The sequence below is a fragment of the Podarcis muralis genome, chromosome 1 (genome assembly GCF_964188315.1).
Source record: "Podarcis muralis chromosome 1, rPodMur119.hap1.1, whole genome shotgun sequence".
NCBI lineage: Eukaryota > Metazoa > Chordata > Lepidosauria > Squamata > Lacertidae > Podarcis > Podarcis muralis.
The window spans coordinates 81,143,557-81,169,405 of NC_135655.1; the positions used below are offsets into that span (position 1 = coordinate 81,143,557).

At 43.5% G+C, this 25,849-nt stretch overlaps 3 protein-coding genes across 8 annotated transcripts in view; all 3 read right to left on the reverse strand.

Annotated features, from left to right (window-relative positions):
- The window catches only part of STX3 (syntaxin 3), a 42,851-nt gene extending 33,553 nt beyond the window's left edge, over nucleotides 1–9,298 (reverse strand). For 3 of the 6 annotated variants that reach the window (XR_013393877.1, XR_003707724.2, XM_028737947.2), the window contains exon 1: nucleotides 8,927–9,297. Coding sequence is in view for 3 of the 6 variants with exons in the window: in XM_028737947.2 (XP_028593780.2) it covers nucleotides 8,927–8,956 (30 nt within the window). In the remaining 3 variants the exon portion in view is untranslated. Of the gene's footprint in view, nucleotides 1–1,694; nucleotides 1,742–8,926 lie in introns of all 6 variants that reach the window. The other 3 variants (XM_028737960.2, XM_028737974.2, XM_028737984.2) reach the window with 3 other exon arrangements.
- Nucleotides 9,299–17,751: 8,453 nt separating this feature from the next.
- LOC114584143 (olfactory receptor 10V1-like) lies at nucleotides 17,752–18,693 on the reverse strand. Its single transcript, XM_028705709.2, has one exon. It carries the CDS (start codon nucleotides 18,691–18,693, stop codon nucleotides 17,752–17,754), a length of 942 nt encoding a protein of 313 aa, XP_028561542.2.
- A 6,208-nt stretch (nucleotides 18,694–24,901) lies between these two features.
- LOC114585160 (olfactory receptor 10V1-like) lies at nucleotides 24,902–25,849 on the reverse strand. Its single transcript, XM_028707518.2, has one exon. The coding sequence runs from the start codon at nucleotides 25,847–25,849 to the stop codon at nucleotides 24,902–24,904; it is 948 nt and encodes a 315-aa protein (XP_028563351.2).

Below are 25,849 nucleotides of genomic sequence, written 5' to 3' on the forward strand. Positions count from 1 at the left end.
GGCTTCACTTGGCCGCGAGCTGCCCTGAAAGCTCTTGCTGAAGGGTAGGGCAGACATCTGCTATATGTACACAAAAACAAAATGTCTTTTCCTAAGAAGCGACAGCCTATCCTTCTGACTCAGGGCTTCCCCTTTGGCTGAGGCTGCCTTTGTTCTGCCATTCAAATTCAAAAAGGAGAAATTCTAGAGAAAAGAAATGAAGAAATACTAACGTAGTGCCTTCCCTAAAGTCACTTCTGTTTGCTAGCCAAAGAAATGAAGCCCTTCAGTTCAGTGTAAGGCCTAAGGCCAGAATGGAGAACCTGTGGCCACCCAGATGTTGTTGGCTTCCAACTTTCACCAGCTCCTGCCAGCATGGCCAATGGTCAGGGATGTAGTTCACAACATCTGGAAGGTACCATGTGGGCTATCCCACTATTTTCCTTTGTTCTAAAGGGCAGGGCACTTGCCCATACAAACAGTCATTTGCCTGGACATGTAAGAAGAGCTATTATTTAAACTTCATAAGGCATGCTTCTGGAGCCACAAGTTCAAAAACTTACGACATTTAAAAACATCTAAGGCTGCAAGTCAAGCCATACTTAGCAGAGAACAAGTTCAACTTAGCTCACAGGGAAGGGCAGCAGAATCTTAACCATGTCTATGCAGAAGTAAGTCCTATTAAATTAAGTGAAGCTGACTCCCAGGTGAGTAAGGTTAGGACTTCAGTCTTCTTTCCTAGCAGCCATAGAACTTTAGCTGGTACCATAATCGGCTGGAAAGTTAAAGAAACAGCTAACGTCTCAGTAGTTGGCTTTTTAGCTGTCAGCTTCCACTAGTTAACTTTTAAAAACTTTTTTAAAATTACCATATAAACTGTTCTAAAAATGATTTTCAAAGTATAAGTTTAAAAGTTTTGTATAAGCTGAAACACAGCTTTCCCAGAGTTTTATCTGACACAGACCACTCTATGACTTAAAGGAACATTGTCATTCCATATAATAAAAACTCTGGAACTTCTTGTTTGAGAGACAGAGTAGTGTATCTTCTATGAGAAAAGGGTCAGATCCACACCATATATTTAAACCACTTTAACAGTCATGGAAAGCCTGGCTTGTTTTCAGGGTGCTAGGAATTGTGGCTGTGTTAGGTCAGCACTCTTAAACTACAGTTCCCAGTGGTATAATAGTGTTTTAAATGTATGCAGTGAATGTGACCATGATCTCTTAAGAACTGTAAGTCCCCAAGTTCCTTAATTCATGCTGGCATTAAAAAAAAAATTCTATAGCTTTCTGTGAAACTAATATGGTTTATCAACAATGGAAATAATTCACAATTCAAGCACACAGCTTCCCCCAAAGAATCCTGGGAACTGTAGTTTGTTCATGGTGCTGGGAACTGGAGATCTGTGGGGGGTAAATTACAGTTCCCATTATTCCTTGGGGGGGAGGGTAAATGTATGGTGTGGGTGTGACTTGTCAGAGGGTCTTCATGCAGCAAACCTGGGACAGAATAGAGTAGGAAATTCATGGAATAGAACAGAAGCCACTGCTGCCACAGATGGACCACAGTGTTCTCAGTGGACAACATGAGTTTTAGAAGGACAAAAGGATAAGAGGGACAAACAAGTGCTGATGATCAGAGGTGAAGAGCTTCTCTGATTTCCTTAAAGGAAACAACCACCAAGATAGGTGGGGCAGGTTAGAACAGTTTACCAGAGGCTAGGATTTGTTGATGCCGTTTTTTGTTGAAGTTGGCAAGCCTACAGAGAAGGGAGAGAGAAAGCATACACAGGTCACAAAGTCACCCTAAAGATCACACACACACACACACACACACACACACACACACACAGCTTCCCACTTTGGGACCTAGATGCTTTTAACGAACAGATCCAAAGGACTACCAACCCCACATATTCAAAAGTTATGAGCCGTGACATTAGCATGTAAAAATAATTATACTAAATAGCTGCAAATTGAGATAAACACTGAACACAGCTCTTCTGAACCAATTACATTCCGGGTGGCAATCTTTCTCCATGCATGCAACTATAAGCTTGGGAGTTTTGTTTCTTTTCAAATAAAAGCCGAGATCCTCATGATTTTAGGATTTAATAAAGCCAGCGAAAGCCCTAAACCACAACATCTGCAATAATATCACGATAGCTGCCAGCCCCATTGATTCCTTTTACTTGCTATTAGAGGAGAGTTGTCAGCTCTCACAATGGGACAAGAAGCACAGCACACTTTACAAAGGGAACTTAAGACCCCCTTATATTTCATATTTATAATCATTTGTGCACATGATGCTATCAGAGCAGTCACATGTGATTCCAACTGCAATACTGTTTGAGCCTGCAAAAGTTTTGGGGGTGCTCACACTCCTTCATTCCAAATCAGTGCGCATAACCCGTAACTTTCTGCAGAAACTCCATGGCTTTTTAACACCACAAATGTTCTGGTTTATTCTTCTCCTGCTTTTGCTATGCTATAGCCCCACTGGAGCGCAATAAAATTTGTGGCACTGGGTGAGCATCACAGAACAAGCCGACACACACATAGATTGACCACAGTCAAAAGCTGCCATATGGGGAACTTTCAAGGGACAGCTTCTGCTACAGTTGCCCACAGCTGAACCAGGCCATTACCAAGCCAGAATGAAACGCAGCTAAGACCCTATTCAGGCATTCTGCTTGTGTGCAAAATTGATCCCACCAAGCTCTGCTTCCCTGTTGCCGGACCTGTCACCTTCCCAACTTGAGGAGGTGAAAGCTCTGATGCAGGAAGCCTTGCCTACTTCCCAGAAACCTGGTCATGCAGCACAATACTGTCACATTCACACTGCACATTCAAAGTGCATGGCTTTCCCATGAAAAATCCTGTAAACTGTCATTTGCTAAGGGTTTTGGGATTTGTAGCTCTGTGAGGGGTAAACTACAGTTCTGACGATTCTGGGGTGGGGAGAGGAAGCAAGGTATGGTGTTGAAGGTAGCTAAAATCCCACTTGAGACCTTTGCCCTCCATGAACAGGAAGGTAATGGTGGGGAGGGCGAGATTCAGAGGCTTGTCCCCCACTTGTGTGTGTAGGTTTTACCTGTGAGCACAGCTCTTGAATAGGGCTTATGTCTCTAACAGGGAGAACCTACGTGCTGAGAGTCCCTCCTCAACACATCCGCCTCCTGGGAAGAGCTCTTCCTTCAGGAAAAGGATCTGCAAGCTGTTCTCTGGAAACACTCCCCCTCCCCTCCGTTAAGATCTCCCCCTGTCCGTTTGGGACTTGAGTCTGCTGAGGAATAAAAATAAAATTAATCCCCTTCTCTCTCCCAAGCGTTTTATCTCCTCTGGCCCTGGCTGATGGCTTTATAATCCTGACTAAATCCCTGTCACTCCCTCTCCTTTGCTCCCTTTGCCCTGCCCCCATTTTCTTTTGAATCATGGGCAGAGAAACAACCAAGTCTCTCTCACAGGCGGGAAACACAGCTCTTTCCTTAAAGATGGGGAAGGGCACAGCCCACTCTATCCCAAAAGTCATGGAACAAGGAAGAGTAACCCTGCTCTAGTTAGGCGAAATGCAGGTGATTCACCTCACAGACCTCACTTCCCTAGGGACAAGGTCACATTGGGTCTTTTGAAGAAGAGGTAGGCCTTAAAGGAATGCCTCCCCTTAAAAAATACTGGGAAATTATTATATAACCTTTGTGACCCAACAGTTCCAAAAAACCCACCTTAGATTTACACTAGAATATAGCAAATGCAGGCCTATACTCTGCATTTCCCAACTTGGTCACAATAGACACAAACAAGAGAGGGTTTTTTGGGGGGGGGGTGAGGTCCCTAGCAATTGCTCATATCTCCATAAAGAAAACCACTTCATTCTTTCAGAACTGGGCCATAGCATACAATGATTTTTATTTAAAAACATACACATGGCAGGAAAAGAGGCACGAGAAGCAGCTGCTGCAACATTTGATTCCAACTGAAAATCAGAAGCAATGCTTTCTCTCTCAAAAATGAACATATCGTTCCAGTTTTTAGAGTGGGGGCAAAAAGAGCTTTAGTATAGAAATGTAATAATAAAATACAGCAAAACTTAATATCCGGTTCTCTGGCAGAGCATATCTGGATTAGGAAAGACAACCAGTCAGAGATGTATTAAATCTGACTTTGTTCTAACAGCCTAATAACCACACACGCATCCAGTATTGGCAATGGAAACTGAGGCCCAGGAGCACAACTTATTGACAAAGATCTCACTTCAAAGCTGCAGGTAAGAGGTCTAACAGAATGGCCCAGATGGGAAAAGGCATCTTCTGTCTCTTTATATATAGCATAACACAGAGAAAAGAGTAAAAGCAGTTTTGCAGCTCATTCTGCTATCCCCAGTCCAAAGCCACAATGGAGTCATTGATAAAAAAAGGAAGTTTCTATTACAGAGCCTTTCCTTACTGACTACCTGGCACCTTTCAAGGGGGATCTGTCATCATAGCAGTATTTCTTCTATTGTATTATTGACAAACTTGATGCTTAAGTTCACCTTTAAAAGCCTGTCTTCCAATGAAATAGAAAAAGAGCATAACATTCACCACCACTTCTCTCCGAGTTAAAGAAGGAGGACTTGCTATTCCCCTTTGTTCTAAAGTAAGGAATGAAAACTCAGTTCTCTCTGGTTCATAGCATCGCTACTTCCCAGCCTGGAGCAATCACAGACCAAGAACAGAAACCTACACTCCCGGAAATCCAGAGGTTACTGTCAAGGTTGTGTCATCTCCCCCAATTCCATTCACACACAGAAAAGAAGATAATTCAGCATCCTGACAGTGTCAGCTTTTTCCCTTTCTCTTTTAAAAGAATGTTTTTCATCTTTAAGTAACAAATTGTGTGTGTGTGTGCGCGTGTGTGCATTTGTAATGCCCAGTAAAGTTTTCAAAAGACAGGAAAAGGTTCCGTTAGCAGCCAGGGAATGGGGCGTCAGTACATTGCAGAGTTCACTGCATTCCCCCTTGACTTGCAGAAGCATAAAAAAATTATGCAAACTGAGATAATAGGTACAAGTTTGCATAATTTGCGCAAGTTACAGAATTCAGGTTGCTTCAGTGCACTTAAAAAAAAATAATTAACGAAGAGCACACACAATCCAGAGAACTCCCCTCTGGATACAATTTTTCCCCCAATTTTACAAGCAGGAGGACATCACAGTTAGCAGCCCCCAAGGGCCCTCATGGCACCTCATACAGGAATAGATTTATTGTGGCACAGCAGAAGGGCTTTGTTAGTAGGTGATGGCATAATATGCTGGAGGGTGGAACAAGTGCCAACAATGCCTTTATATGGTCTACACAGGATGAACAGGACGAATTTACACAAAAGAATGAATGGGCACAACCCTGGCATTAAACAACTCAATATATTTAAAAACTCAAAAACAGAGAAATATTTTACTGCAGGACATTTTGATGCTGACCCAGAAGTCACCATTATTTGAAAACCATGGTACAAAGGAAGACAGCAGAAGGCACCAGCATGAAACTGATGCGCCAAGGTTCATCAGCAAATTTGATTCCACTGATTTAGGCCTTCATCAAGATCATGGGTTTTTCTTCCATTATGGACATTACGCTACCATAGCAGAGCTGGGAAATAGCATACCAGTTACTACCACTGGTAATAGACTATTTTGTATCAGTTTGAACTTCACATACAGATGCCACAGGCTTGCAATCTCTCTCAAGGTCCCATTCCTGCCCCCTGCTGCCTTCTTTGTATTATATATGAATCTGTTGCACCTCTGAGTGTAACACCTCATGGACTTGCACCCACCAAAAACAGTAGCCATGTTATCCTTTCTGATATCCCAAGACTCCCGCCCTTCATTGGTTTTGCCACAATAGACTTGCATAGTTATTGTTCTGGAATTCGCAACAGAAAAGGGTAGTGACATCTCTTCTGATATGACAAGGCCACAGGCCCCTCATTTCCGTATGCTGCAGCCTGGTATTAGTTTCTAGCATTAGACAAGTTCTAGTTCAGTTTCAAAGTTGTTCAGATATTTCAGCTCAGCAGTGCTACTGTCCCTCAACAGTGTTGGTGTGTGTGTGTGTGTGTGTGTGTGTGTGTGTGTGTGGAAAGCAAGGTATGCCTGTGAAACCTGAAGTTTGACTTCATCTGTTTGACATTTCTATTTAACTTGTGTCACTTGAACTGGAAAAATAAGCCAGATAAGCGTTCTATATTCTCTCTTATCGGAGGCATAACAAAGGTTCCAAGCTAGGACCAGCCCCACCCATTGAAGACTCTTGCCATAACCCCCCTCACTGGATTGTCAGCCTTATCTCCCCGACTGAGTTTCTCTCTTCCCGGTCCTGTCTGCTGCCACTTATCTCCAATCACATGGCCACAGCTCAATCCCAGGTCATATGAAGTGTGAAATCATTACTGCCTGCTCATAAGCAGAACCTATTTGTAAACCACTTTGAGGTATTTTTTTATTTTATTTCTTACAGTCTAGCAATATATAAATTTTATGAAACAATCTAGCAATAGATTGTATACAGTCTAGCAATATATAAATTTTTTGAAACAATAAATAAGCAAAGTAACTTTTGGTGCCACTTGCTACTTCCCTCCACCAGACTGGAATAGTTTACAGAAAAATGGGCAAGATGTATCTACGAGTTATTCCTCATTCAAGGGGGACACAGTATATATCCCCCTCAGAAGATTTACGTGGTTGAATGACTTTTGCACTACAAGCTTCGGCAATGTATCAACTGAACTTGTTACAATCCTTCAAACCTCTTTTTCTGGCTTAAAATAAAAATGAAAAATGAATCTGACACGAGTTTGTAGAATATGGGCAAACACCATTTTCTCATGACCAAATTGCAGCAGCCAGCCCTTGGTACATTTCAAATTCAGGGGCACTGGCAGTGTTTCTCTAGGTAGAGCTAAGCACCCCCCCCTCTCTACTAGTCACTAGTCCACTTTTGGCATCTTGCCAGCCTTCTTTCTGGCTAAGCTCTACATTTCATAACTCTGCAAGAGCAAGGAGAGAGGGCATGGTGGGACAGCCACAATTTCCACAGCATCCTTCCTCGACAATTAGGCAACCGGTTAGTCCCAACAGGCAAAGAGCTCTTGTTGCGCTGGAAAGTGGGAGATGAAATAGAATCAAACTCTGCACCCAAAACAAGCACAAACATAAGTGCCCCTTTCCATTATTGTCATTTACATGGTGTAAGAGAAAACAACGGGTTTTCAGCCAGGCCTTTCCATCCACTTTGAAAGGAGGAGCATGTCTAGGCCTTTACTTAGCCTGGCACACATTGAACTAGTTAACACCTTCTGCCAATAAAATCTGTGAGAAATTAACCTGCGCTGAGGGTCCCACCTTGTTAAGATCACACTATGTGCAGCCCCTTCACATGTACAAGTGACTCTGCAAGGATTGCGCACTTTACGAGAATCGCAGTGAAACTCTCATTGCAAGCTAGCCTTGTGTATTTTATATACAGCTGAAAGGTTAATTTAGGAAACTGGCTTACTTGTCTAAGAAAAAGTCACGTTCTGAGAGAATGTGCATTATGTTCTGTCTACAGTGACCCAAAAGTATGAATGGATGAACACTCTTTTTCGAATAAGGGCTCCTTCACAGCAGCTATAAGTCCCTGAGGGTTATGTTTCAGGTTATATGAATTTAGTACCGAAGCCCAAAGTGCCAATCCCTTTCAAGACATCTTGCACAGCCATGTCCTGGGGCACATGTTTTAGTGGAAAGTCTGTGCGCATGGGTGGGGAAAGAGAGAGCGGAGTGTCACATGGAGGGAAACCAAAAGGAGGAAGTGACTAACTCCAGTTTTCTTCATGCAACATGTGGGGGGAGGTGAGGAAAAGGAGACCCCCCAACTCCTTCCAAGAATCATCTTCTCAAATCTGCCCCTCCATTAATTCTCTTCAAACTTCAGGAAACAACTTCCTTTCCCATTGCCTCCCAGCCAGCTTTTCACATTGCTCTGTTGTTTTTAACACGCACATCGAAACTGTGCACACACAAATGCATATTCAACTGCCCCACCTTACAAGTACATGTGCCAAGGATCTGACAGTTGCTGTAGCTCCCAAATGTGCCGCTGTGCCTGTGCAAGCTGCAATAAACGTATTTGCTGCCGTGTAGCATTTACAACAGCGCCTAGTCTCACAACCCTTTGCTTCTGCTGTCAGGTGGAAGCAAATTCACCTTTCTGGTCCCTCTGTCAGGTAAAGCTTATAACCTGCTGCTGCTGTTGGACTGTAAGCCTCCTCTCTTCCCACCAAACCCCACCCCCACTTTTGAAAAACTTCCATTTTTACTTCAAAATAAGTTTAAGCACTTCTGCTCCCACAGTGTGGGCAGCAGATCCACTCAACCTACTTCTGCTTGTGAGGAATACAACCAGCAAGGGGTGGGACAGCAGGTGCAGCTGAATTATACTGTATTATGGTGAGCTACATTTATATCCTGCATTTCCTTCAAAGAACTCAAGGAAGCACATACAGCTCCTCCCCTCTTCCACGAATCATTTATTATAGGGTCACAAACCAGCTAACCCCTCTCTCCATTTTAATCCCCACAACAACCCTGAGAGGTAGGCTAGGCTTAAAAACAGGGACTGGCCCAAGGTCACCCAGTGAGCCTCATGGGCAAATGGGAATCTGAATCTGGGTCAAAGTCCAACACTGTACCCACTACACAGGATCCCTCACTATACAGACCCCCCCATCTTCAAAATAGACCTGGCCTCGTTCCTTTAGCCCCCCTGGTGGGGCTTCGCCCTTTCCTTTCCCGCTGCCAATAGCTTCCCGAAGCTCGATCCCCTCCCTGTTTACTCGGGAGTAAGCTCGGCGGCGCTCAATGGAGCCCAGCATTAACACCCTGCGAGGAGGAGAAGGAAAGGAGGCTCCTCACTCACCGACTTCAGTTGCTCCAGCCGGTCCTTCATTTTGGACAGGTGTTGCTGTGGCTCCTCCTCCTTCTGCTGTTCTCTCCAGGTGAAGCCGGGATCCCCGCCGAAACTCCGCACGGGGAGGAGGGCTTCTCCAGGAAGTGGAGTCCCAGCCCAGAGGGAAGGTTCCTCTTCCTCCTCCTCGCCCCGATCGCTAGCAGGGACGCGCGAGTTTCATCCGTGCAAAGGCTGGGAGGGACACACACCACGCACGCTCACATCCCTTCCTCCCGCGAAGCTAAATCTGTCTCTCCCCCGCCCCCCGTGTGTGTGTGTCTGATCCTCAGGCGCTGAGCTGGCCGCAGCTGCTAATCCGCCGCGACATACGCGGAGGGGAGGCAAGAGGGGAGGGGACGGGAGCAGAGGCGCCGCCCACTTTTACCTGGGCAGAAAGCGCTCTTAAAGAGACATCGTCGCACACCCTCCTTGGTTTGTTTTTAACATATTTCTAATTAAAGATTTCTTGGTTTACAAAAGTATGTGCAAAGTCTCTTTTTCCAAGTGACATTTTCTACGTATCAGTTTCATTTGGTACGCAACTGAGACCCTACCATAGCTGTCAACTTTTCCCTTTTCTTGCGAGGAATCCTATTCGGAATAAGGGGATTTCCCTTAAAAAGGGGAAAAAGTTGACAGCAATGGTAGTCTGCCTGCAGACTGTCTCTCCAGAGTGGTGCATGCTCTGGCTATCTCCCGCTTGGACTACTGCAATGCGCTCTACGTGGGGCTACCTTTGAAGGTGACCTGGAAACTGCGACTAATCCAGAATGTGGCAACTAGACTGGGGACTGGAAGCAGCCGCCGAGACCACATAACACCGGTCTTGAAAGACCTACATTGGCTCCCAGTACGTTTCCGAGCACAATTCAAAGTGTTGGTGCTGACCTTTAAAGCCCTAAACGGCCTCGGCCCTGTATACCTGAAGGAGTGTCTTCACCCCCCATCATTCAGCCTGGACACTGAGGTCCAACCACCTTCTGGTGGTTCCCTCACTGTGAGAAGCGAAGTTTCGGGAACCAGGCAGAGGGCCTTCTCGGTAGTGGCGCCTGCCCTGTGGAACGCCCTCCCACCAGTTGTCAAGGAAATAAACAACTATCTGACTTTTAGAAGACATCTGAAGGCAGCCCTGTTTAGGGAAGCTTTTAATATTTGATGAATTATTGTATTTTAATGGTTTGTTGGAAGCTGCCCAAAGTGGCTGGGGAAATCCAGCCAGATGGGCAGGTATAAATAACTAAAATGTTGTTGTTGTTGTTGTTGTTGTTGTTGTTGTTGTTACTATTATTATTTGTTGAGACATTAGTGTTACATTAGGAAGAAAAGGGGGAAAGAGGTGGAGGGGGCCATGGTGAGTGGGGGTGGGGTGGTGATGCTTCTATTCTGCTTAATGTATGTGGGGGTTTTGTGTCAGCATCTTACTATTAGCTTGTGTTCCTTTGGTGGTGAGAGAGGTTGGGGTTGGCCTAGGGTGTGGTTGTTTGTGATTGGCTGTGGTCAACTTTGTTTTCATTTGTGAGTGGGGTGGGTGGGCATTTTTGAATAAAGTTAACGATATTGATTCATATACTGTTGGTGGATTCTTGTCATTGTCTTGTTGGGCTGTGTATGTGATAAAGGGGAGCCATACCCTTTATAGAAATCGTCTTCTTCTATTTGTCCCCATGTCAGTTTCAGTTTATTGGTTAGTTTTTCTAATAAGGCTGTTTCCCATACTATTTGGTACCATTGGTCCATGCTTACTCCTGACAGGTCTCTCCAGTGTCTGGCTATGATGTTTCTGGCTGCTGAGAGTAGGTGGGTTATGAGCTCTTTATGATGTGAGTGGGCATTATTATCTTGGAAGATATTTAGTAGGGCCAGTTCTGGGGTGACTTCTAATACTTGCTTAGCTATTTTGCATATTTATTGTATGATTGTTGTCCAGAATAGTTGGATTTTGAGGCATTCCCACCACATGTGGAGGTATGTGCCTGTGGAGGTGCATCCTCATTTTCTTAGAACAATAGAACTGTAGTTGGAAGGGACCACAAGGGTCATCTAGTCCACCCCCTGCAATGCAGGGATCTTTTGTCCAACGCGGAGCTCGAACCCACAACCCTGAGATTAAGAGTCTCGTGCTCTAACGACAGATTTGGTTTTCTCAGTTGAGCCTGTTTCAGGGAGCTATTCCCCACTATTCACACCACCACCCAGGAACCGTGATTTGCATCTAAGGGAAGTGTAAAAAAAATGCATGGCTTCAACTGGGAGATCGTTCAGCAAAAGTCTTTTCAGACTGCTGTTTGCCTTCTCCGGTTTTTATTTTATTTTACCAAAGTAGTATAAGAAGGGCCCTTCCTGGTAGAGCAGTTTCCCAAACTTGGGTCTCCAGCTGTTTTGGGGCTCCCATCATCCCTACCTAGCAGGACCAGTGGTCAGGGATGATGGGACCTGTAGTCCAAAAATAGCTGGAGACCCAAGTTTGGGAAACCCCGCTGTAGAGCTAGCTGTCCAAAAGGATTGAGACCAGAGGAGGAAGAAGAAAAGGGTGCAAAAATGCAGCAGCAACATTTGTTTTGTTTCACATGCGTTGATGGGTATAAGGCACTTTTGGAAAGAGAGCTCCAGTCCAGGCGTAAAGAATAGCAGGGGAGAATCGATGGGGTCGTTGAAGGCAGAGTGGCAAACTTGTGGCACTCCAAACATCCTCCAATTCCATCTCCCATCAGTCCCAGCCTGCAAGGACAGTGGTCAGGGATAGTGGAAGTTGGAGGCCCACTCCCAGTTAAAGGGAGTATTGGACTTGGAAATACAAGTCAGAAGGCTCCCTGGTTTGCCTTCCACAACACACTAATCTTTCGCATTCCCTGCCTTACAGGGTTGCTGTAATAATGAAATGGCGCTCTTGGTAGAGAAATGAGATATAATACATTTTGGCTTTCTTCAGCCTTTTAAGTGTCTAAACTAAAATAGAGGCAAGGGAGAAGAATCCTTGTTATTGTAATACAACAGATCATGTAAACTTGCCCTGGTGGTAATCACAATACACAGAGATGCTAGCAAACAAGGTCCAGGTGCAGACCACCGTTCCTTAAAGTCTATTCCTCTGCTGAGATGACTATGATTCCATGTTATGTTGCTATTGCACTGCTGCAAATCTACTGTTACAAAATTCATTATTAACTCACCCATTCTCCACACTGCAAAATTAAACTCCGTTGGGACTGCCAGGCTGGGGAAATTGTTAGAAAGCTGAAAATTCTTAGACAAACAATTACATAGTATGCAAATAATTTGCCTTGAGGCCTTGATAAAAAATCAGGACGCTTACAAGTCTCAGGAAACGTGCAAATTACTGTAATTAGATGATGATGCGAAATAACTATGTAGAAATCAGGCATCAAGATTCCTCTGCAGATACCTCTGAAAAGCAGTTTCATTTTTTAATATGTGATTTGGTAGACACAGGGTCGACCTGACAAGATTTAAGTTTTAGTTTAGGTGTGAATGGAGATAATCACATAAGCATTTTGTGCTGATCCCCATTCACAGAAAAGGTGGGATGGAACAGAGTTGTATTGATCTGGGGGAAATGCAGAAAGATAAAAGAATATAGGCAATGGGGCTTGCACCTGGTAGACTATTCCTCTCTGATGAAGCCATACTGTGCAATAAGTTGCAAAAAAGAATATGTAAATGGCAGTATATGAAATAAAACAAGCAGTGTGAACAACGCTCTCCAGCAGTAGGGAGGGTGGGGACACACTTATGGATACTGTAAACAAGGGGCAAGCAGTGCAGGGCTTCCAAATGTTGCTGGACTGCAGCTCCTGTCATTCATAACTGATATAAATGTTATTTGTATAAATGTTATTTTCTAGTTTGTACAATATAACAAATACACACCTTGCAAACACAAATTTTGAATACAATTCCATATTTTACTTCTCCCCCCCCCCTTGTGGTTCCTTTTCTACTTTAGATTTTTAACACTGCATATTCCAATTTACTCCATTTTTAATTTATTTTTCCTTTTATCTTAGTAATATTTTTAACTGCTTGATTTAAATTAATCCTACTAATGAACTTACTTGTACTACAGAACTTTTCAGATATTCTACAAATTTCCCCCTTTCTTTAATAATCCACCCCCCCCCCCCCGGTTTCTTTTTACCTGTCAGGTTATCTTAAACATTTTCTTCAGTTCATTATAAATCATTTCCCAGAAATCTTTTGTTCTTTTACAGGACCACCACATATGATAGAAATTACCTTCCTTTTCTTTACACTTCCAGCATGAATTTGATTCTGATTTACACATTTTTGCAAGTCTACTAGGAGTTAAATACTCATAAAGTTTTCTTTCAATGTGTAACATGCTGTAAAACAGGCAAAGGCAAACTTGGCCCTCCAGATGTTTTGGGACTACAACTCCCATGATCCCTAGCTAACAAGACCTGTGGTCAGGGATTATGAGAATTGTAGTCCCAAAACATCTGGAGGGCTGAGTTTGCCTATGACTACTGTAAAACATGCTGTGAATTTTAAATCTACATTCCACAACTTTTCCCATGCAGCCATTTCAATATTATAACCAATATCCCTTGCCCAGTGGATTTGATGCAAGTTCTATTCCAGAAACGTCTAGAAGTTGCCACACTATGGCCAGTGTAAAGATGTCAACAAACTTGGGAAACCTGAGTCCAAATGTCTGCAAGGTACATTCTAAAGGTTCAGTACTGTACTTTTCCTGTAAAATGGGGATAATAAGGATGCACGTCATGGAGCTTTTGCATGGCTAAGCGGGAACATAAATTGCTTCTTGTGGATAAGATTATAAATAGCAACCCAGTACAGAATTTCTGCATAACTTCCTGTCTGGTAACTTCCCATTTGAGGCCGAGAGCCTCCTCGGAACTTCCCACACTGATATTCCTATTCCTTACAGCAGGAATGGACAGTGGTGTAATCAGGGATCAAATCATTCTTATGAGGCCATTCTTTTTAACCACACCTTGATTAAAATTTGGTCGAGATGACAGGCAAATGCACTTTGGGAGGCAGATTCACACACTTTCAGCTGGCAATCCCTGTGCTATAGCCACCTTGCCAGACAACAAATAGTTAACGTTTATGAGCTACCTCACTCTCTTACACAATTAGCCCTTCCTTGAGTAAAAGTCACCAGTAGTAAGGAAGCTATGATTTTGGAGGTCGAAGTGTGGGATGACCAGATGGGCTTTTATTCAAAGATGTGCTCACTTCAAGGACTGATTGATTAAAGCTATCAGTCTCACTATTAAAATAATGGCCTACACTGTTGAAAAGTTTTCTATGTTTGAAGAGAATTTTATTTGAAGCACATTGTGTTCTGAATTTTCTGAACAAACATTTCCTGGTTTGTCTTTCACAATCTCTTATATTTTCAACCAGGATGAGGGAGTACTGTACCAACCTAGCTTTTAAGAAAAGAAGCCATATAGAATCCTTGGAAGTCTATAAAGTTTGTATAAAGAAGAGAGCCATTGTGTGAGAATGGCACTCCTTTCACAGAGCCAAGAAAGAATGGTGGAATCCAGAAGCTCAACATTCCATCGCTAGCTGACAAATACTTAGTATAACTTTTGAGTAAAGATGCCATTTTAGCTGTCTGTGAGGCTAACTATTTCACTGCTGATCATTTTAGCAGCAATATTGCCATCTTCCCCGTAGCGTTTTGTAAGAGTATTAATAGGAAACATGTATACTGCATTTTTTTTAGAGATTTCAGAATGTTTTCTGCCCAAAATCTCAGTAATCTTTATGGCAATCTTGTCAGGCATGCCAGAGTTCTCATAATGAACATGAGGGCTGGAGGCTTCCTGGGGCTACCTAATGTTTGCTATTAAGGTGAGACTTTAACAATAGTCTCCCCAGCTCATGTTTATAGCCACTATCAAACACCACCTTTTGAAAATTCATATGAAGACATATTCATCAGGTGAAGTTCCCCCTCATTGTTGTATCTGCATATCATGAAAAGCTCCACCTGCTGGATTTATCCTAAAGGTGTTAAAATGGTCAATAGACTTGCCAGGGGGAAGTGGATAATTCCAACCTCCATCCCACCTCATGTGTGCTTATTCTTATACTGAAAGGTGTTCCCCACCCCTTTCCAGGTACCAACTGAGCCAGTTCTTTGCAGCTACTGAGATCTACAATATATTCTAACTTGGACAATGCCTAATTGAATGCCACACGTACAGTTTAAAAAATCTGCAGTCATCCCAATATTTAAGATGTGGAGAAACAGCAAACCTGACATTAGAAAGCAACAAGAAAGTTTTGGGTGAGCGTGCATAACCAACTCAAAATGAATGTTTTAACAGACTTAAATGTGATAAAATTTGCTGTTTGATGTACCAGTTATAGGCATGAAGCTAGGAAGAACAGTATCCATCAGAGCCTAGGAAGTTCTGGTTGCTAATGTGATGCCAGTGGACCCAAAGATGCCATTGAGGACTTTCCATGGGGCCCATGAAGCCGCTGAGCACTGCCCTTCTGCCCTCACTTCGCCTTATGTCATGAGGTGGCAAGAGAGAGGGAGAAAGGGAGGGGGGAGAGAGAGCCCCATGGCACAAAAACATAGATCCAAGGGGTGGATCATAGTTTTTACAAGGGACCCCCTCAAAATTGCCATCAAGTCATAGGTCACTCCTGCATATATATGTGTTCTATGACTTGTTGTTGATTTTGTCAAACGTCCTGGACGACCTGTGCCTCGCATAAAAGCTTTTCATTGCTGGCAAGCACCAAACCTGATTTTTACGGTGAGCTTTTGTTTGATGGTGGTTTGGGGGCTGGGGCTCTGTATAAAATCATACAAATTCAAGACAACCCATTGTAATTCAATCGGAGCTGACTTTTCTTCAGCTTTGGAAAAGCAGTGTTATGTACTGAAGTTCTCTCCCTGGGCCAGCAGGGGGATACTGTAGATAGTTTTCACCCAGGTCCACATATGCAAATAAGGGATTGAAAGTGATGTTCAGTGATTGGATAGTTACAGAAAGTGGTTACTGTTATGTTCTAGTGGAGCTCTATATAAGCAGGCTGGCTGAACCCTTCAGTTCAGTTCAGTTCTGGCCTGTAAATAAACAAGAGCTGTTTGAAGAATCGCTGTGTTGTCTGATATGTTCACCCACAACTTAACACAAAGTGTGTGTGCATATGTGCTCTTTCTCTTTCTCTTTGGGTGGTGGGGTGGGGAGAGAAAGGAAAACTGACCTGGGGGAGGAGAGGAGAGAAACAACCTGAAGAGGATGTTGCCCACAGCACCCTCTCAAAATTCCAAGTGTGTCCATAGACGCAAAAAGGCTGGTGACTCCATATGGGATCTTTCAGGTGGCTTCACAGCTTCCTTCTGGTATTGATGCATTTTGTAAGGCTGCATACACACTATACTTAGGTAGGCTTTACTTTAACCATTTTACTTCGGCAATGTACACAACATACATTTAAAGCACACCCACTCGCCCAGAGAATCCTGGGAGCTGTAGTTTGTTATGGGTGCTGGGGGTGTAGCATGGCGAGGGATAAATTGCAGTTCCCATTATTCTTTTGTGTGTGTGGGGGGGGTACTGCTTTAAATGTATGGTGTGCTAGAGGAAGGGGCAGAGTTGCCATCTGACTCCAAAGCCAGCCCAATACATTTTACTGCCTGATGTAGAGCAGCAAAAAGAAAGGGGGGGGCATACAGTAGCACATGAACAACACAGTAAATCAGACAACAATTTCCTTCCATTTAATGTCACTTTCAATATTAGCTACCTAATGCCACTTTTCCGTGAGGATGCCCTTAGGACAGGAAAGAAAGAAAAGCCCACTGCTGTGTCCAGGGCTGAGAGTTGAAGCTGAGGTTTATAGTAGGGAACAGAATGGGAGGCAGATACCATGTCCATTGTCTTCCTCTGGGCTCAGATTTTATCCATCTTACCCATGAGGGATGTATGTGTCAAAAGTAGATCATGTCAAGTTTTGAAAGAATTTTCAACTTAAAAAAATAGAAATCTCAGTTTATATCACTGCATAACGGTAGGAATTAACCCTAATTATCTTGTAAATCAATAAGATTAAGACCACTCCTTTCAGCAGACACTAACATTCTGTATGCCAGTTAAAGGAAGTATATGCAATGGACCTTCTGAAAACATTAGGCAACAATATCTGTTTTACTCTTAGATAACTGGTTTTCAAGCATGTGCTCAGTTTCTTCTCCAATTTAGTGTTTCAGTTCCATTATGTGATGGCAAAGAAAGAGGAGAAGCAGTCCATTTTCTGCTACAAATAGAAAAGTCTTTTCATATTTACCATGTTGATGACGGCAATATGAAGAACAGAGTCCAGAAATCAAAGGTCAGCCTCTGTAGACAGAACTATCCAGGCTCTTGCTAGTTTGGGGTGGGATTCCATCACATACTGGCAAACTCAGGTCATGCAATTGTAATGGATTGCGAGGTTGTGCACAACAAACCTGCTTCCCCAAAAGATCAGCCTTTTTTGTGTGATAAGGGAAGTGAAATGTTGGGAGAACACTTGCGTGGATGCAACTTCATCTAACTTCCCCACAAACAAATCAGCACAAATGCTCATTTAACAGCCAAGGTTGTCTAATGTCCCTGAAAACAAACTAGGATGAATGTTCAATAAACAAAACATTTAGGGATTCATGTGCATATGCGAATAAGTCCTCAGCCACATAAAAACAGATGTGTGTTTGGCTGCTTGTATTGTGAATTCCTACCACAGTGCGAAACACATTAGAATATCCCAGGCTCTCACTGGGACAGCACTTCCTTCCTTAGTGTTCTACTGAGTGCGTTCTTTAACTCTTTGTTCCTCATGCTATAGATCAAGGGGTTCAGCACAGGAGTGACAAAGGTGTAGACCACAGACACCACTCGACCTTCCTCCGGCGAGTAGCTGGAGCTGGGACGCAGGTATATCAAACTGCCACAGCCATACTGCAGAAGAACAACCATTAAATGGGAGGAGCAGGTGGAGAAAGCCCGCTGCCTACCTGAGGCAGAGCGGATGCGCAAGATGGCTGCCACAATGAAGGCATAGGAGACACAAACTAGGAGGAAAGGGGCAGTCAGTATTACGGCACTGATAATAAAGAGGGCAGTCTGATGGATATGGGTGTCGCTGCATGCGAGCTTCAGGACAGCAGGGAAGTCGCAGAAGAAATGGTCAATCTCCTTATTGCCACAGAACGGAAGGCGCAATATCAGGATGGAGAGCTGAATGCCAAACACGCCGCTCATGCCTAGCGTCCCAGCTACAAGACTCACACACACCCTCCAGCTCATTATGGTAGTGTAGCGCAGTGGGTGGCAGATTGCCACATAGCGATCATATGCCATAACAGATAGCAGGACGCAGTCGCCACCTCCCAAGAAGATAAAGAAGAACATCTGTGTGCCACATCCTGCCAAAGAGATGGAGACCTTTTGCGCAGAGAGGAGGTTGGCTAGGGTGAGTGGGGCAATGACGCAGGAGTAAGCAATCTCCAGGGCTGCCAGGTTAGCCAAGAAGAAATACATGGGAGTGTGGAGGGAGCGCTCTGTACGGACAATGAACACAACCACAGAGTTTCCCAAAAGGCTGAGTAGGTACAAGATCAGAAAAGTCCAGAAAAGCAACAGCTGCGTCTCTGGGACTGTTGAGAAGGGGTGGAAGTAGAAATGGGTCAGGCTAGTGTGGTTTTCACTCTCCATAGGAATTGGTACATATGACCTGGCATGAGATAAAAAGAGAGACCGATGACGGAGAAAGTGATATCACCACCAAGATGTCAACAGGCCACTTCCATTTCTAAACATGTACAATAAACCAAGCAGCCACTGGAGGGCAGACTCCCCCTTTTTGCAAATAAAGATCTCCGTCTCGCAAGACAACAGCTGTCTTAGAATCATGGAGTCATAGAATTGGAAGGGACGTTAAGAGTCATCTAGTCCCACTTCCTGCCATGCAGGGATCTCAGCTAAAGCATCCAGGACAAATGGCCATCCAATCTCTGCTTAAAGACCACCTTCTGACAGAATCCATTCTACTGTTGAACAGCTCTTACCATCAGAAAGTTCTTCCTGATGTTTCACCAGAATCTCTTTTCTTGTAACTTGAAACCATTGGTTTGGGTCCTAGTCTCCAGAGCAGGAGAAAACAAGCTTGCTCCATCTTCCACGCGGCAGCCCTTTAGATATTTGAAGATAGCTATTATATCTCCTCTCAGTCTCTTCTTTTCCAGGCTAAGCATTCCCAATTCCCTCAACCATTCCTCATAAGATTTGGTTTCCAGACCTCTGATCATCTTGGTTGCCCTCCTCTGCACACATTCCAGCTTGTCAATATCCTCTTTTCTGGCTTGCGTGAAATTGTACAGCACGGGCATAATCTAGAAGGCATTTCAGTTCATGCTTCTGCAAATAATGAGTAAGTTTAAACTTCAGGACTGTAAAGCATTTCACATTCTGCAAGCACATCTTTTGGCAATCCTTTCACAGACCACTGTAGCTTCACTTTTCTTGCTCCTTCTGCTATCAGTTAACGGTTCCCCGAACTATCTTCACTAAATCTTTTACGAAACCCATCTCTCCCTATGCTGTTGCCTTGATAATTTTATTTGCAGACTTTCTGTAGAAGGAAGTTCCATTGAAATCAATGGAATTTCCAGAGAAATGTGTTTAGAATCAGATGCTTAGATTGCAAGCTGTGTCACTTGTGTATTTTGTATTTGCTTCCAGTACAAAATTAGATAAACAATAAATAGCCATTACACTAGCACTGTACATTGCTCTTGCTTTACTGAGCTAGGGATTGCAAAACAATTGCATGTCAGAGTTCCTGTGGTTTTACTCCATTAAAATTAAATAGACACTCCATCCAAAAGTACTCAAATCCTACTTTGTTTTTATTGAATGGAAGCGGTTGTGACAAGTGAGACCCATAACAAAATGTTGCAGTGTAGAGTGGTCCTGCTCAGGTTTCCAGCCAGCCAGCAATGCTGTCTTCTAGGATAATGTGTTCCAGTCCCACCCTGGTTTTCTGTTTGCCATCCACAACAATCAGCATTCTGTGTCTACCAGTATTCACTGGACTGTTGGGGAAGGCTCTCCCCTTAGTTCCCCTCTGCAAAATCTTGTGGTCCCCCTTCCCTTTCTTTCTCTGTTTTTGTTTTTGTCTGGATTACTTTATTTTATCTTATTGTATTACGAAACAGCCAGATTTAATAAAATCTTATTTTTAAAATAAAAGTCTTGCTGTCCCCACAAGTTTACTGATACCTCCATCTTCTTGTGTGGAGATGGTGTCATTTTGGAAATGCATGCACCGTTTCTCATGCCTGAGCATCAGGAAAAGAAGGATTGACTAACTTTTGCTGAACATTCCCACTAGTGTTATAAAATTTTCTTATGTTTTTAGATGTTCTTTATGTGCTTTGATGTTTTTAATTGTTTCTATTTTTAATTCTACTGTCTTACTACTTTTGTGTTTGCTGTTATTTTTTAAGCTATTGTTAGTATGACAATGTAGAATTTGCCACACCACCCTCTTCTACACACTATTTTGGAGTACAGGTGGCGAGTATCCAGGCATTTTTCATTTTAATGGCCAAGAAAACTACATTTCGACTGGAAGGTGGAAGCCTCCCTCTTTGCAAAATAAGATTTGGATGTCACCTTAAAAGACAGCAGTTGTCTTTTTAGCGCTGGCATAGCCAACGTGGTGCCCTTCAGATGCTGTGGCCCTTCATCACTGGCCATGCTGGCTGGGACAGATGGGAGCTGGAGTCTCACAACATCTAGAGGGCATTGTGTTGTCTATTCCTGTTCTAGTGCCTGTGAAATTGTATGCTATGGCACAGCCATAGTCTAGAAACACTTTCCACATCACCTGCAAATAGGAATGTCAAATGTAAATAACTGAGCATTATTTATTATTCCAGTGTTGGCTTCATTAGGAGGTAATGAAAGTGATACAAAGAGATGGCAAAAGCAACTTCCATTTAGGCTTAACCTCTGGATACACAAAGGGGAACCGCAACATTTCTGTAGAAGGAAATGTTCCAGAATATTTCCCATTCAGAACCTCACACCACTGCTAGGAAAGCATTTGCCTGGAACAATGCTCAACGTTCTGGTCATTATTCTTGCTCACAACTAATTCAATGTCCACACCCGACATGTTGTCTAAACTCTTTTGACAATTGCAAGCAGTACCATTCTGGCCCTGATTTACTTCAACTGTATGCCCAACTGTTTTTATTGTGAGAAGGGTAGAACAGTTTTTACTGGCTGACTGGCTGGGATAATTTACTAACCTGTTGTCCAAGCTGATATTGGATGCCGCTGCCCTTTCCACAAGAGAACTCTAGCTCTGAGGGCTTTATAAACCTTGCAAGATCCTTAGAGGAGCAAGGTAATCCCAATCCCTCAGTGATGCATCAAAGTCCCCACAAAAGTAAATTACATACAAGCAGCCAACAAGAGTAGAGGTCCCTGCTCTCTGAGGACAAAGGGCAGCAGAGAGGGAGGGAGACAAGGAGTCAACTCACTGCTCCATTAGAGGGGAGGACATTCAATACCAATTGCTCTCTCAGCATGCAAAAATACTTCATCGTGGCCATCTCCACCAACCAAGGAGCCTTTTTGCCACGTTTGCCTCAGTGTAGCTCAGGTTTTTCACCACTTGTGTTCTAGCCATTTTCTCTCCTGTCCCAAGGCAGGTGTAAACCAGAAGATCAGTGACAAGGAGGGGGAGAGTGTTAGGGCCATGAGAGCATGGATTTTGATAGCCTGTGTTGGGGATCTAGCCTAGCGAACTATACAGTGCTGTGTGTGCTCAGGCCTTAGTCTGCATCTATGCTGGAATTGTTTTTAGATGTTTTAATTACCATATTTTTTGCACCATAACACTCACTTTTTTCCTCCTAGAAAGTAAGGGGAAATGTCTGTGCGTGTTATGGAGGGAATGCCTACGGGTGGCATGCCTACGGATTTTCCTCCTCTAAAAACTGTGTGCGTGTTATGGTCGGGTGCGTGTTATAGAGCGAAAAATACGGGTATTTTGGGATTTATGCATTTGCCACCCTGGGCTCCTTAGAGAGGAAGTGTGAGGTGTAAATATAAATAATAATAATTTCACCTCACACCAGAATCGCAAGTTAGTAAGAATATAAATGGTGTCTCATATTCTTAGTGCATGCAGGTACCAATTGGTACCTGTAGTGATTTTGATATATAATGGCTTTAGAAGCACCGTGCTTTTCTGTGTAAAAGATGAGGGTCTTTTACTATAAAATAATGTCAAAGGGGGGGCACATCTTATACACGGATAGTGGGTTGGGGGGACAACGTGTGATTGGTTGCACCAATCGATGTGTGATTTGGGTTAGTGATTTTCTGATTTCCCCCCGAAGCAAGCTCAACCAGCCTGGGCAATGCTCCCCCCCCCCCACAAAAGCTCAACAACTCTGGGTCATCCCCCCCCCCCATTTTCTTAAATTTGAGTCCCCAAAAACTCAAGTCTTATACATGAGGGCATGTTATACACGGGAAAGTATGGTTGTTTTTTAATATATGCAACAGTTTTAACAGTTTTTATATGTGTGTGTTAATTTTTTTTTTAATATGCGTAAGGATGCCTCGTGGGAATTGATTCTTGTATAAATAAATACAGTCATAAGCAAGATAGCAATTGGATGACTTCACTAGCAGCATTGAGAATGGTGGTATGAATTTGAATTGATGAGGAGGGAGGGAGTGAAGATGTCAGTGAGGAACTGACGCAGAACACACACACACAAGCTACACATTTTTGCAGGTCTACATTTTTGCCTTTGAAAAAGTAAATTAGATTTATAGGCCAGTTATAAAGACGTTTTGTCCATTGGTTCCCCTTCCCTCCCCCCAAAACCCACTCTTCATTTTCCTTGTCCAATGGTTCTAGTGTATATCCAGGGGCACTGATGTTATACACATGGAACATTCTCTGACATGAACATGATTTATTTATTTTAAAAGTGTATACCCCATCATTCATTGCAGGACCTAGACCAGGTTACAGCAAGCATATACATAAAAAAACAATGAAAATATCACATCACATCGGTAGTTAGTAGGTATGGCACTATAAAGGCCAATAGGTAATCGACCCTGACGTTTTGCTCAAAACTGGAACTACCAGCAGGGCCTCTGCAGCAGATCTCAAGCAGAATGTTGTCTGCCCATTGGAAACACACAGCACTTTCAGCCACAGCTTAGATATATACCGTATTTTTCGCTCTATAACACGCACCAGACCATAACACGCACGTAGTTTTTAGAGGAGGAAAACAAGAAAAAAAATATTCTAAACGAAATAGTGGATAAATGATTTTTGTGGTTCATGCTGTGGCTACAGACATGTGATCTGACAGTTTGGAGTAGCCCAATGCAAAAATCCTGAGGATTCATGTGGCTCCATGCTTTGTAACCACAGAGGAGGGAAGGAAGGGGAACCATGGATCCTCTGCTCATGACTGCAGCAGATCCCCCCCGCCACCCGCAGGCATTTCCTCCATAACACGCACAGACATTTCCCCTTACTTTCTAGGAGGAAAAAAGTGAGTCTTATGGTGCAAAAAATACGGTACATGAGAGTTTGCTTTCATGTTTTGTTTTAATCTGCATATATAGGACCTTGTTTACGCCTTACTAGGTATGACCCCCAGCCTCACTCACCCAAGGAATGTTAGTATATCAGTGCTAGTCCTATGGCAGGGCTGGGAAGCCTGAGGACATCTGGTCATTGCTGGATGACCCCTCCCATCCTTCGACACTTACTGTTGGCAATGCTTGATGGGTTTGTTGGTTGTTGGAGTCCAAGACCATTGGAGGGCTACAGCTTAGCCACCTCTGTTCTATGGGATCATGTTCTATGAAGCTAAAGCCTGCTAGTGTCATATTGGGTGGGCAGATACGGGGAAAATCACTTCAACAGGAGGGCAGTGGAGGTACATCTAAATGGAACAACAATGATGTTTCTGGTTCATTCACATGTCATCACCACCACTGCTGCCTTATCCATGAATACGTCTAATTGCATTAAAATTGGTGCTCATATCACATCTTGTGTAGGAAAAATTGTGTGCAGTGTGAAGTACTCCGTGTCACCCTACTTTCCCCCAAAATACCAGGGAATTTTGTGTTACTATAACCTTGTGTGTTGTATACTAGAACAGTAATCAATAATTTTTGTGGTCTTCTTATTTTTATAATCTGGAATGTCACACAGAAAGTGTCATTCCTTGTCCCATTCTGCTCAGAGGTCAAAACAACAGCAACAACATCATAGACTCTCTCTGGGTGCATGCCTGTTTGTGCATTTATTAACAAAAAACAGAATCATCAGTCCAATTCATCAGTGGAAGTTGTCTCCTGATGAATACGAGGTCCAAAATCCCCAAGCAGGTCCCACCAGGCATTTCTGGCTAGTCTGGTTTGAGGTTAATGTCTGCCTCATTTGCTACCCTCCTTTGATGACATCATTCCAGCCTCTTCTTGGGGTATTTTCCTTCTGTTACCTCACAATATCTTCAGGCCCCTGAATGAAATATATTAGTTCTCTCTGTGGCTGGAAACTTGTCCAGGTTCTCCTGCCCATCAAAACAGAACTCGGTGTCACGAGCGTAGCTGTTGTTCTGCTTGCTTTCAATCAGGCATTTGATTCATTTCCTTTAAGAATTCTATACCGAATTCAGGTCAATTGGCCACACAATGCAACTTCTGCTACAGGCAAAGAACATTCCTTTTGAGGCACAGTTGCAGCTTAGACATAGAGCTACCTATGCATCCTTCCATCACTGACCTGTGGTTTCAGTTCCACCATACCATACAACAGATGGCAGTAGACGGTGTACCATTCCCTGGCTGCGATTCAACGCTGTCATTTCTTCTGGGGCAACACAGCCCTTTTTAAGGTTCTGATAAGGGCATCCTTTAACTCTTTGTTCCTCATGCTATAGATCAAGGGGTTCAGCACAGGAGTGACAAAGGTGTAGACCACAGACACCGCCCGGCCTTCTTCTGGTGAGTAGCTGGAGCTTGGGCGAAGGTATATCAAACTGCCACAGCCATACTGCAGAAGGACGACCATTAAGTGGGAGGAACAGGTGGAGAAAGCCCTTTGCCTGCCTGCGGCAGAGCTGATCCGCAAGACGGCAGCCACAATGAAGGCATAGGAGATACAGATTAGGAGGAAAGGGATAGTGATGACAGTAATGCTGACAATAAAAAAGGCAGTTTGGTGGAAATGGGTATCGCCACATGCCAGTTTCATGACAACAGGGACATCGCAGAAAAAATTGTTGATTTCCTTATTGGCACAGAAAGGCAAAGTCAATATCAAGATAGAAAGCTGAATGCCAAAGAAGCAAGTCATGGCCAAGGTCCAAACAACAATTTTGACACACACTCTCCAGTTCATGATGACAGTGTAGCTGAGTGGGTGACAGATTGCCACATAGCGGTCATAAGCCATGATTGCTATCAGTACACAGTCAGAGCTTCCCAGGAAGGTAAAGAAGAACATTTGGGTCCCACAGCCAGCCAAGGTGATGGAGACCTTTCTTGCAGAAGCTACGTGGGCCAGAGTGAGGGGTGCAATGGTACAAGAATAAGCAATTTCCAGACATGCCAGGTTAGCCAAGAAATAATACATTGGGGTGTGAAGAGAATGTGTGGTGTAGATGATGAGAACAATGGTAGCATTCCCAAACAGGCTGAGCAAGTAGAGAATCAGAAAAGTCCAGAAAATCAGCTGCCTCATGCCTGGGTGCGTTGTGAATGGCTGGAAGTGGAACTGTATTATTCCAGTTTGGTTTTCAGTCTCCAT

Excerpts from the sequence above, each read along its gene's own strand:
- LOC114584143 (XM_028705709.2), bottom strand. The coding sequence starts at position 18,693 with ATGGAGAGTGAAAACCACACTAGCCTGACCCATTTCTACTTCCACCCC.
- LOC114585160 (XM_028707518.2), bottom strand. The coding sequence starts at position 25,849 with ATGGAGACTGAAAACCAAACTGGAATAATACAGTTCCACTTCCAGCCA.